Genomic DNA, 13731 nt, shown 5'->3' with positions numbered 1-13731 from the left:
GTTAGCTCCATCTGAACCCTTAGCAAACTCTGCTCATAGTCATTTAGTAGCACTAGACACAAGGTTAAAGGATAATTTGCCAGATGGGATTAAATACTTGGAAAGCTTCAACAAGTGAAGATATAAAGTGGACAGGTTACTCATCCAAATCAGAGTAGATTTATGTTGCTGAGTGAATTTATATAAATGAATTGGAGACAAGCTGTTGGAGGCTAAAAACATGGCCTCATTAGCCTGAATAGATGGGAAAAAAAATTGGCTCTGAGTTGAAAAAATGTTTCCTAGGCTGGTGTTTTGTAATGTTGGAAATTCAAAATATGATATGATATAATGTCTAATGCTATACAAGATACATGGACATGGGTGCCGGTAGTGTAGTGTTTGTATCTTCTATGAGACGATACAACACGATACAGTATGTAGGGGTTAATGCCAGGTGATGTGTCCAGTTATCAGGGATAAATGGACAACATGGAGCAATTAATCCCTGAAAATTGGACACCTCGTTGGGCATTAACCCACTTATACCATGGTCACATGCCAACGAAAAGAATTAAGAAAACTACTAATTTATCACTTTATACATTTTGCGATAAAATAGAAAGTTTTACTGAAGCAACATTTTCTTTTCCTTAGCAATGCCTGAGGGCTTGACTAATAACTGGAATAGCCATTACAATACCATAACATTCTACGAAATGTAAATGTAGTTCAGTACTGCAGTAAATAGGACGGGCCATAGATACGAAGTCACAATGGAACAAAAAACTAGTCCGCTCAGCGCACTTTCTTAACTGATTTATCAATGAAAAGGCATGAAAACGAGGAAGTCGGAAATGTCTCCCTATGATCAGACTGTGAACCTGTAATATAACATGGACAGTCATCTGATAGAAAGCTTAGTTTTAGCAGACCAGCTGTTTGAATCAACGAAATAATACCCACGTCTGCACTATGAGGTCACAGAGGAGAGACGGAGCTGTCCACGGCCTGCAGGTGCTGATTCTCTGTTAGAGACGCATCAATATATATCAGATATTATCATGTCGGTTTACCAGAAACGTTTCTTTTGGCTCTACAATAAATAATGGCTTGTTTTCTTTTGTTTTATGTTATTTAAATCTTCTGGCAATAGTTTATAGAAGTTAGAACAGGAGGAAAGTGAGTTTTTTCACTCCCATCTCATTTTTAAGGTGAGCCTGGAAATAAGTATTACATCAGATAAAGGAGATAAGGCCGTGTTGCTATACTGGTTTGAAACCTGGAGTCTGTCACATTTATGTCAGTTAAGTGACTGTTGATGCAGGTCTGCAAGCTCCTTGGGCTGGTGACGCTGTAGGCTACTCCCTGCTCAGAAAATATGGTTGCTATGGTTACTCCTATCATTAAACGGCTGCACCGCATTGATTTGGAATTGTATAAAGATTTTTTGAACAGAACTACTTGTAAATTTCCATAGTTGTCCATATATCAGAAGTTAATGGACACCAATGGAATTTCGAGACCCAATCAGAATCGAGTATTCACCAAGACCATGGTTTAAGATATGATAAGATACAGTTTGATATGACTTTCTATTTGATCACAAAACATATGAAATGATAAATTAGTGGTTGTATTGATTCTTTTCTTTGGCAAGTGACCATGGTATAAGTGGGTTATGCCTTTCGAGGTGTCCAATTATCAGGCAGTAATGGACTTCGCGGAGGCAACCGTCCCCCACGGCGTCCAAAAATCCCTGATAATTGGACCCCTCGTTGGGCATTAACCCCTACATAATGGTGTGACAGTGTCATGGCACACTACATAAATCCTAAATATGATAAAATGCTCTAAAATGCATGTGTTTTTCTTAGTATCTTATAATGTTGTATTTATTGTAAGCTGCACTACTGTCAACTAAAAATAAACCAAGAAAAATACCGTCAATCCATAACTTTGTGCTAATTTTTACCCGTACTGAACCTTTAACCCAAAACCTAGGTACAATCTGAAAAGTGACTTCTGTTAACTGTTACTCCCCTATTCAGTACCATTTGATATGATGTAATACAATACTTTAAAAACAATCTGATATGAAACAATAAGAAAGAATCTGATACAATATATTGTTTTACAGTATCACAGTATAACAATCACATATAATGATGCTTCACAATATCTGATTACCTCAAGAATCTATAACATCCTTTAAAAAATAAAGTGCAGGATTAAGTTATTTTTTCTGCAGTTCAATGAACATTTCTCTTCTGACCACTCTTCATCCTTTAACATTTTTACACTGCTGTTTGATTTTAACCTTCTGTCTTCTTCAGCCAGTTAAATTCAGTTCACATTACTGTAGTTCATGTTATAAAACAACCATGAGGAGTCACAAGATTGTGAAAGGTTGAGACTAAATTTAAGTACAGATATTCTAATAATTCTACCACTAATCAGGATGATGATATATTGCTGTGTTGACATTTTGTCCTACTCTGTAGTTAATGTTTTTATGTTAACCATAGAAAATCATGCTGAATCAGGGTTCTAATTACTTTTCTCTGATCATTTAATTAATGTTTCATTAATGATAGCCAGGCTGAGTTCTCTCTAACAGAAAAACCTCTTCGCCTTGCTTTTAATCACCTAACAGCAGAATGAATGCAGATGAATGATTTCACTCACTCTGTAAACAATCTTCTCTAAAAAATAATTTCTCCTTTGTTTATTTTCAGTGTAAGAAATGAATGCGGTATAAATGCCTGTGTCTTGTATATAATTATCCCTTCTGGCAAGAAGTAATGGAGTAAGTGATTTATTACAAGCTGTTTAATGTGCTGTGGTGTTGCTATTTTTAGCACACTGCTGGATTACTGAGATTTGATGAAGTTGAAGACTGCTGAGTTTGCACCAATTGCATTCCATCTCAGATGGGCTCATTGCAGCATGCGTCCTCTGTGTCTGCACAGGGACATCAGTGCAGTGCTGCCCCTGGTGGCAGGAAAGGAAAAACAAATCATCTCTAAATTCACTGCTCCATGAATGAATGAGGCAGTGGCGTTTGGAGTGATGCCCAGGATAGGAGATGCTTATTCTGTGTTTCTGCTGAGCTGTGCCGGAGTTACTTTCATGATTGATAGTCAGATGGCAGAGCTCCATTATGAGCAGGTGGCCTACTTTTTCCAGAAAGGCAGACGGTGCTATGATGACCTAATGATGCAGGGAAAATGACGCCATAGTGTTTTTGAGCAGTGGAGGCTCTAAATAGACAACAGATTGTGTATGGTCATTGAATAAACTTTACCATTCTCCTCCAACTGCACACTGATACCCCACAAGATTAACTCCATATTTGTTTCTCCCTTAGGGCTTTCTACCTGGATCAGTCCAACATGCCACCCAGCTCTGCACCCAAAGCTGCCCTCATAGATAAGGTAAGACCATCACTACTTAACCACAGGCTGAAGTCATGACACTGCAGGATAAGGTGAACAGCATGGTAAGATTTCAGATCCAAAGGCTGTAATGTGGAGCTGCTTGCATATTTGGAAAATTGGGAAAAGGGGAGTCAACTGATGAGTTAAAGTAATGTACTGTAAATGTAAATTTAAGTCAGGACTCTATTGAAGACATATAAGGCCTCTGTTTTCAAAGAAGTACCTTAAACCTCAATCATGTTCAGGCACTATACTGATAGACTTTAACAATCACAGCAAACAGATATAGTGCCATGAAAAAGTCTTTGCCCCCTCTCTGATTCCTGATTTTTTGTATATTCATACACTTAAATGTTTCAGACCAGCAAACCAATCTTAATATCTCACAAAGAAAACCCAAGTAAATACAAAATGCAGTTTCTAAATGATGATTTTATTTATTAAGGGGGGGAAAATGGTTGGGAAACACTGCTCTAAAGGATACACCTTAACATTAAGGTTGACACATACATAAATAGTCATGTAGTCATGGTAAAGCCTACTGAAATACCTGTACAGTTCAGGAGTAACTGCTGGTGCTGCTCTTGTGGGAGGTCTCCAGTTCAGAACCAGGTCTGGACAGGAATGAAGTTAGCTGGACTGGGAAAGATCCTTTTGCTAATTGGTTCTGAATAAAAATAAAAGGTTGTCTTGTCCAATTGTTTCAAATTCAGTCAACTTTAAATTTTTAGGCAGCCTTAACACCACCTTCTTTAAGTTCAAACAACTAGATTTTTTACAGTGTAGTGTATGGTGACAAGTCTAACAGGACTAGGATATAACATGCATCTCATTCCTTCCTAATATGGTCACATCTGGTTTCAAAGAGCGTGATGCCTGAGATAAAAAATGTCAAATTTGAGCCTTCATAAGGTTAGATGCTTCAGGATTGCTACCTTTCCTTTTTATAGCTCTATTAATAATTCCTGGAATAACCTCATACCTGTTACTGCCACCACAAAAACGGTCCTGACATTTTTTGCAAGCAGGCATCCCCTTTATTGTAAATCTGTGAATATACCACAGTGCTCTCACAATGAGAATGTAACTGACAGAGGACCTCAGGCACCTCACAATCTGCCCATCTACTCATTTTATGCAGTACTTTGCTCATAAAAGCTTGGCAGTGTCTTTTTTTCCCTTGGTTTGATTCCTCTCTGACCCCTCCCTCTCTGTTTCGCCCAGTTGATGCGCCCCCTTAACGCCATGGAGGAGCTGTACCGCCTGATGGAGAGTTTTATCAGCTGTCGCCGCACCGCTGCCTGTCAGTACACCGCCTGCGGGGCTTCTGGAGTGGGTCTGCTCAGCGTGGCCTCTGAGCTCTGCTCACGTCTGGGAGCCACACACATCGTCATGTGCAACAGTGGTGTTCACCGGTGAGTGTGTGTGAGACACCAGTTAAATTATAAGTTCCTGCTCATCAGTTTCTTCCTTTTTATAGCTTTTTTGCTTTCATCTTCTATACATTAAGACTCTTGTCATCTTTACCTCCTCTTCCAGCCTGGTCTTTTATTCCCTGTATACCTCTCAATTTCATGAGAACTATGCACTCCTCTCTGTTGGGGTTTTCTATTTATACACATTTTTCTGCATTAATTACCAGCAGGATATTTGAGTTAATCAAGCCCATTGTTCCTCAGGCCTTCAAACAGGATGGAGACAGGTCACTTACTTTCACTTTCATGGAATTCTATATATGGTCCTCTTCTTCACCTGCAGCTGGGGGCTCTGCTTATCAATGCATGAGAGGACGGAAATATCCTGATCATTTGTCACCCCTGATCTCCTGCTCCAGCTTTCATCTTTAATCTCTTACTCTTTCTTCCCTTCACCCGCCCACCCATCTCTCTGATACCCCTCTTCCTTTACCCCGTGACAGTTTCCATATCTTCAGTTGCACACATGCGCGTTCATGCGTTGGCTGGATGTGACTGATAGCTTGATAAAATGTGTTGGATGGAGCCGCCTGGGTGCCTGAGTTCTAATAGAAAGTTACCGTCAGTGCAATGGCTGCTTCTACTTTATAAACCCACAGCTTGTGTGTATATACAGTATGTGTGTGAAATATGTGCAATCATACACACTGCTAGCCACAACTTACACAAATAGGCAGACTAGCATGACAGGAAAGGTGTCAAAGCCTGCCACAGAAGAAGTATTTGTGAACTTTCTTTTCTCCTGAAGCACTTTTTTTCTTTGATAACACAAAATCAATGTGATCAGATTTTTGAAATCAACGTTTTTAAAGAGACTCTTCCCTGGCAGAATAGATATTACATAATGAACCGATTTCTCCCTATAAATCCTAATTATAAAATTTTAGAAATTATTCTCTGTATTGCTTCTGTAGAATGAGAGTGCACAAAATAAATCTGGTATAATTGAAAAACCTATGAAACCAAGCCAGTAGATTAGTAATGTGGAAATTGCATTATCAGTGTGGCAGCCTTCTCAGGCACTATTGATTGGATTAGTTGAGTTGATGGATGAGTTTTAATAACAGTGAAAGCGTGATATTTTTGGGGGCATCAGCAGTTTGCTGTATGCTGTGCTCCCCTCTTCTCCATACTCTTTTGTTCATCAGCCCCACAAGAACCTTGAGAGAGGCAAAAAAGAGAATTCAGTGTCATACCAAGGCAGTGTCAATAATAGACGCCCCCCCTTGAGTCTGAAGTGATCATGTTTAAAGGAGAAGGTGGAGCTGAGAGGAGCAAGGGAAGGCCAACAGGAAGTTGTCAGAGCTGAACAGTCAATGCCATTACTCATTAGCTCCAGGTGTGACACCAGATTCTGGGTGACATTTTGCACTGAAACTATAATACAGTGCTAGTCAACCCTGCTTAACCAAAGAGGCAAATTGTTGAAAAATACATTTGCAAGAGCCAAAATGTAAGTGGGAAAAGGTGGAAAAAAATGGTCAAAAAGCAGCAAACACTTGGAAAATAGTGGCAAAAAAGGCAAAAAATGACAAAGTTACAGGTGTAACCCTGAATACCATATACAGCGTGTGCGCTGCGCACCGAAGCGCCGCGGGTTTGCTCTGACTTAAAGGCGAGCGACCTCGCCCTCTGGAAGCGAGTCTAGAGCACTGCGCCGCGGCGGACAAGCCCTGATCAGCAGGAAGAGATCACGGGAGAACTGCGAGTTCACGCAGGAATAGCATGTCAACAGCGGACTATTTTACCTTTGGGGTTAATTTATCATCCATTCCAGTAGAAGTACATGATATTATTGCTTCCTCTATTGAGTAAGTACATTAGGAAGTTAATGTTTGCTTAAAGGATCTGTGGTTTTATGCAAAAGTCTTTGGCTAATTATCCCCAAAAGTTAACTTTTCCTTGTTAATGGCGCCATTGGAGCTCTGTGACCCAATGACCTCTTGGTGACCCTTTGCTCTTGCTGCAGGATGAGACGTAATGTTGATAAAGTGATGATTTATGATCGCGAGTCCGTGCATTGCCTTTTATTTTGAAAGAACAGGATATTCTACGCTTGTGACTTCCATGGTTGGTACTTTCTGAACGACAGTGAATTTATGAGATTTGGCAGCAGCCATCGCTGAAATGGACCTGCAGCGTATCTGAAATTAAGCAGAGCTGAGTGCCGCTCCAGGCACGTGCCGCTGCCAGTCTAGAGCACTGGCTATGGAAATGCTCTGATAGACTAGAGAGGGAGCGAAGTGCTCCGCAGTTCGATTCACCAGCATTCCGCGGCGCACGTTGTGGTAATTGTAACGTTGTGGAAATTCGGGGTTACAGGTGGCAAAAATGGTTAAAATTTGGCAAAAATTAGTGAGAAGGGACTAAAATCAGCAAAAAAGTAGAAAAATAAACAAAAAGGGGCAGTCAATTGCAAAAGGCAGCTTAGAAGGGCAAGAAGTGGCAAAAAAGGCAAAAAGAGGCAAAAAATTGCAAAAAGCAGGATAAAAGTGTCAAAAATGGCTGAAAAGTGACGAAAAGAATTTGGCAAAAATGGTCAAAAGTGGAAAACACTGAGAGAACAACGTTGCAAAAAATGAGTGAAAAGTGACTAGAATGGACAAAAACCAGCTATAAGGTGGGAAAAATGGGCAAAATCAGCAGAAAGGTGGGAAAATTGACAAAAAGTGGCGTTTTATTGCAAAAAAACAGCTTAAAAAGAGGCAAAAAAATTGCAAAAAATGCAGGATAAAAGTGTCATGAATGGGCGAAAATTGACAAAAAGAAGTTGCAAAATAGGCTAAAAGCATTAAAAAATGCATAAAAGTAGCAAAAAAAAAAGCAAAAAAGGGCAATAGAAATATACAGACAAAAAAAACGTTGACAATTAAATCTGACAATTAAAGCCTACTGTGTAAGAGAAGGAAACAAACTGGTTAATAATACTTGCAATGGATAATGTTTACTTTTTAAGGTTTTCTGGGGGAGTATTATTACAAATTCAGACATAAAAGAGCCACATATTCTCACAAAAGAGCCACTTGTGGCTTCTGAGCCCCACATTAAGTATCACTGGTCTAATATCTGGTGAGACTCTTTAACTTTCCCAACTTCTACCGGCTAACAAATAAATTGAGCTGCCTTTAAAGGGAGATGGAGGGTCAGCTTGCCTGGCCGGCTGCTCTTCACAGCTTTGATGCATTGTTGCCTCGACCAGCTTGCTCTTGTTTGGTCCTTCTTTGACCGTTGTCCACTGACACTTGCAGCCACTGTGTTGAGAACTGTAGCCTCTGCGTATGGCCGCCAGCTCTACCTATTCAGCAACACATTAGTCTTTGTCTTGCTGCTGTCTTGCACACATGCACTCCCCTCTGCTATCAGCCTCTGGCTGTGAGAAGGCCTGCAGCTAAATGGCCATGCCACACAACCTATCAGGAGCAGTGTTGCTCTAACAACTAGTCACAGATGACATTGATCACAAGACTAGCTATACTGGAAAAAAAGACTGCTAAAGATGCTTATGTGATTGCTATGCCTAATAAGCAGACATGGATTTGTTAACATAGGCTAGAGCATGTTGAGAGATTAGTGACATACATTGATATGGATGAATCAGACTTAGGGAGGCTTCATTCACTGGATCCTTTTGGAGCAAATAAAGAATACATCATGAACTAAAAGGGATATTTTGGGATTTTTGAAGATGGGTGGTATGAGGTGCTTGGGTATAGTAGTGGCATTGGCCTCCAGGCACTAATTTACAATGCAGCTTTCTGCATTTTGTCTCCTTCCACCGCGCACTGATATCCTCCGATCAGCTGTGTGGGTCTGCGGGCTTCTACAGGGATAATAACACCACACCAAGCTAAAACAAAGATAATATGACCAATTTCAACTTGAGTGATGATGATGTGCCATTTACTGTGGAAACAAGAGGATCTTTGTATGAACCAGAGCACACCGAAGAGTTTAAACAGATGGAGAGTCAGCGGGCTGGAAGAGAGAGCAGAGAAACTTCATTTAAAAGTTTTAAGGTGTGGAAAATGCGACCCCATGCTCGGAGCTGCATTGTAAATTAGTGCTTGACACAGAGAGGTGTTTTGGGAGAAATTAAGGACTTTGTATGTTTTCAACACAGCTTACAGGTGGCCAACATATTTTCTTGGCCCATTGTTATGTAGAACTCGTTAAACTACGTGGGTAAAATGTTCCCATCTACAGCCATAATGCCCTGGAGACTAATGCCACTACTATAGCCAAGCACCTCATAAGACCCAACTACAAAAATCCCAAAATATCCCTTTAAAATGGCCAAAGAAGCTAGGTATGCTAAGCCTAGTATAGCTGCAAGGGAAGTAGGAGTTTGCATGTTCTCCCCATGCTTGCGTGTACTCTGGCTTCCTCCCATCACCAAAAACATGCTAATTAATTAATTGGTGACTCTTAATTGGCTGTAGGTGTGAATGTTAGCATGCCTGGTTGTCTGTCTCTAAATATCAGCCCTGCGATTGACTGGTGACCAGTCGAGGGTGTACCCTGCCTCTCACTGAATGACAGCGGGGATAGGCTCCGGCCCCCCTGCGACCCCCAACGGGATAAGCGGTGTAGAAAATGGATGGATGGATGGAACTAAAGAGACCAAAACCATGAGTTGTACCAAGTTATAAATGCCATTGCTGCTTGGATCTGTAAGAGGACAGCATCACAACTCAAAGACTCACCCACGTTTTAAAGCACTAACTTGTGAACTGACTGTAAATTTTACTCCTTGTTTTATGCCATTTGAGTCACACTTCTTTGTCATTCCTTCGACATAAATATTTGGCAGTCATACATTCATTTCTTTTCTTCCTGCACCTTCTCTGTCAATCTTTGCCTTTCCTTTCCGCTGGTCGCTGTCTTTATTTCCTCTCTTTTATCTGTACTGACTTGGCTCAGGAGGAGTGTAAATGGGATAGGAGCTGGAACAACATGAAACAGATGGGTGTAAATCACCTCTTACTATCTCACCAGCCTTAATGAGAAGAGAAACCATGCAAGCTTCAGATTTCGTGCAGCTCCTTCATCCTGCTCCAGCTGACAAGATATTTAAAGAATCTCTGTGGGTGACTCTTTCCCCCCTCTCTGCTTTCAAACTCAAAATGTGGGTGGCTGGTGAAAGGACATCTTAGCACACATATGGGAGATGATTGTTGAGTTCATTACTTTTATCACTTGTATTATGCAGCAGGAACTCAAGGGGACTTTTAAATCTTGATCTGGTAGAGTTAAAGTTATGGCTTTTGGCAGCGTTTTGTCCCTCTTGTGCTGGTTTCTTTTTCTTATCAGTGAGTTTTAAACCAGACTATGAGGGAAGAAGATATTAAACCAACAGCTCAGATGTCTTAGCAGCCTCATGGCGCTGTTACTCAATGAAAGCAAGCCTTGGAACTTTGGACAGTTCAATTTGCAGTGAAAAGCCCTGGATCGATCTACTAGTACAGCTCGTTATCATAGAAAGGTCACCAGCAGCTTCGACACCTGTCACCAGCTCTCTGTGGATTTATCCACACATTGCCGTCTGCCTGTGTCTACGAGGGCAGAGTCTTCTGGAACTAATGAATCACAGACTCACACTCGTTTTACACACATCACACCCGCATGGCAGTATGAGCGAATCGCCTCCACCACAGGAGACACACCGACTCGTCCTTGGAGCCTTTTTCTCTAGCAGAGGAATCATCCTGATGATGAGAAAAACGAGAAGGCTCCTCAGGTGCAGAAATTCCAAGATGTGGCTCTCTTTCTGCGAGGCCCAAAGGAGAGATCAGGAGAGTCGTTATTCTCCTGATGCTGCATGCTCTCTTGCTCTGTGGGTAACATTTCAGCGGCAAGTGAAATGATTTATTAGAGAAGAGAGGAGAAGGTGAACCAGGAGGAATATGATGGCAATGACAAGAAGTCAAGAGCGCAGAGAAAATGCATGCTGGGAGATTCAATGTAGTGAATTCTGCCAGAGAATCATCGTATCTGGATGCAGCCCAGAGTTTGGGTCTTGGCATGCTTCCGATTTGTGTCGATGTTTGTCTCGCTTTTGCTCTCCATCTGCTGCAAAAGCGGCTTTATTGTCATGAAAACATGGGGAAAATGAGTAGATGTTAAGTAAGAGGAGCCACCACAGAAGATTCTATTGTATCATATACAGACTGTATGCTTTGATAGCACAGTGACTGTCTGTGTGTCTGGCAGGAGAGAACTGTGTGAAAATAAAGCATTATTCTCTCCCTCAGGAATCTGATAAATATACAGATAGAGAGCGCATGTTGACCGTATTTTTTCCCTCTCTGACCAACAGCTGCACTCTTAGTGTGACACTGGAGCAGGCCATCCAGCTGGCCCGAAACCACGGCCTCCCCCCTCGCTGCATCATGCAGGCCACTGATGTGATGAGGAAACAGGTATGTGTTTTTAAAGGCATGTTTAATACGCAGCATTTGTCCTTATATCCTCTCAGTCTCTTGTTATTACCAAGGATGTAATAAAATTAGAAATCAATACAAATACGGGGAATGCAATCAGACTGTGAGAAAAAGTAGTGTAATACTATTTTGTTAACCAGCAAAGGGCAATCTAGCAGAGACGGAGGAGATGCACCTTTTCGTGAAAACTGGGTTTGATATTGATGTCTAAACAACAACAAAACTTTTTTCATTACTATTTCAACATTTTCTGTCATGTTCAGTCATAAAAACAGAACAGAGTTTGACTGACAAGTCACTTCTTCTTTTTTTACCATTTATTTTGGGCTTTTTGTGCCTTTATTGATAGAGGGGGACAGTGGGCAGAACCGGAAACAGGGATGAAAGAGCGGGGGAGAGACATGTGGGAACATGTGGTGTGGGTGGGTTCGAATCTATAATCCTTAAACCAGTAGACCAGGCCAATTCAATTAGCGGCCTGGGGGCCACGTGCGGCCCAGCCTATGATCATGCTAGAGATGCAGAGGGCAACCTGTTTTGCACGTTTTCATAAATTCCCACAGTATTTCAGTTCGTGAATGCAACACTCCATGCAGCATAGCAACAGTCTACCTACAATGCACTGGGTTGTTTTGAAATGTGGCTAGCAATGCGAACAGAAGTAGCCCCAAAATACTGAGTATATAACTTGTCCTTTTAAACTGCAAATTTAGCTTTTATTCACTTTAATATAAGCCTGGGTAAAATGTGACCAAAATTATTTACAGAATTTCATTTTATTTTTTCATTCTGTTTATTTTATTTTTATTCGAATGAAAAAAAAACAAAAACGAATACATCTCTTTTGTTGTGTTTTCTGCACTTTTTGATGTGCTTTTATTATGTTGCCAAGTCTAAAAAGGAGGCTATGAATGTGCATATTTTTCATCAAATTGGTCCGTATTGGTTCCAAATTTGACATTACCAGCTGCTTACTGGGCGCCGAACATGTCTGGCCTGGCAACATCTCTTGATTTTAAAATTTGGCCCAGTTGAATTTGTAATTGAATAGCCCTGACCTCAGCCATCTGATTTTGCCAATGAGAGGCCAATGAGGCGTAGGAACAAAGGGGGAAGTTTATGGACAAAAGCAGTGTGCAAACACTTCAAGACTGATGAGCTTCACACACAGCACAATTGGCGTGCTCAGTGCATGACGTTTTGATTATGGAGCATATATATTTAGTAACAAATGTCATAAGGATTGCTAAGAAAATGTAAAAATTGTATGTTGTTAAACTTACATTATCATAGATCAAAACATGAGTTAAGTTTGTTGATGCCATTGTTAGTTATTACTTCTCCGGTCATGTGGTATAGCCACTGCAGCAACATCTATTGATCGCTCAGGGTAAATTTGTGTTAAAAATGTACTTTGTAAAGCAAATTCTGTGTTTTAATGGCTAAATGTTACAAAAATGAATCTTCCAAAGAGGACTTTCCCTTTTTTTCTTGGTCAGCATGTGGACAATAAAAATAACGCACACTCCTGTCTGCAGTTCCACCTTAGCTACCTTTACGACTAACTCAACCCTTCTGAAATTGTGGGTAGTGTAGTGCTTGTACTAGATATCTTAGATAAACCATGATTTTCTTAAAAAAAAAAAAGTTTAATTAACATATAAGACATAACTACTTTAAATGTCATCATTTCACTCTGTGGTAGCTTGGGCATTGACTGCAAAGAGATTGCATGAGCAACTTGACAACGATGACATAAACTCACTACTATTTCATTAATTAGAACGTCACCTTGTTTATTTTATCTGAAGTACATTTGATTTATCTCAAATAAACTTTATGATTTATCATGTCAACCAAATCTGCCAATAACAAATCAAATATTCTCATTAAGCAATTACTGCTTTTCTTATGTACTGTTACCTGGTTACAAAAGAAAAGAAGGCAGCCTTAAGTGTATTTTGGTGATAGAGGGAGTGGAACCAAACATCATTCACTCTGCTCCTGTCTCTATTGAAATTTCTTGCGTCTCTTCCCTTCTTTCACCCTCTATCACATTTCAATCTTATCAGATATGCATTCACCGCAGCCAGACTATGAATTGAACCAAATGAGGCAGTAAAAAAAAAGTAATGAGAATCTGAACAGATTGGTTGAGAGTCTGGAGCTTGTTTGTTTGTCTGCACGTCTCTTTGGGGTCAAGGGAAGAAACTCCCATTACTTTCTCGACGCGTACACGTTTTCAACGCCATGAGAGTTCAGCCATGACCAGATGTTGGCCTGTGCCTCAGACTCTCATTAGAAGTTCAGTGAGTGGTGGATGTAGTGCTGTTTGCGGTGGGAGGAGAGGTTAGACGAGGGGCTGAGATCCTTGGGGAGGAGAGGCATTTAATTTCT

The 13731-nt window shown here is 40.6% G+C and overlaps 1 protein-coding gene across 1 annotated transcript in view; it reads left to right on the top strand.

Annotated features, from left to right (window-relative positions):
* prex2 (phosphatidylinositol-3,4,5-trisphosphate-dependent Rac exchange factor 2) overlaps nt 1–13731 on the top strand; it is a 180038-nt gene that overhangs the window by 158734 nt on the left and 7573 nt on the right. The window contains exons 37-39 of the mRNA XM_041814271.1: nt 3350–3416; nt 4644–4834; nt 11211–11313. Of these exons, the coding sequence (XP_041670205.1) occupies nt 3350–3416; nt 4644–4834; nt 11211–11313 (361 nt within the window). The remainder of the gene's footprint in view (nt 1–3349; nt 3417–4643; nt 4835–11210; nt 11314–13731) is intronic.

The sequence above is a fragment of the Cheilinus undulatus genome, linkage group 19 (genome assembly GCF_018320785.1).
Source record: "Cheilinus undulatus linkage group 19, ASM1832078v1, whole genome shotgun sequence".
NCBI lineage: Eukaryota > Metazoa > Chordata > Actinopteri > Labriformes > Labridae > Cheilinus > Cheilinus undulatus.
Note: the sequence above shows the minus strand (reverse complement) of the source record. Positions and strands in the feature narration are given on the sequence as shown.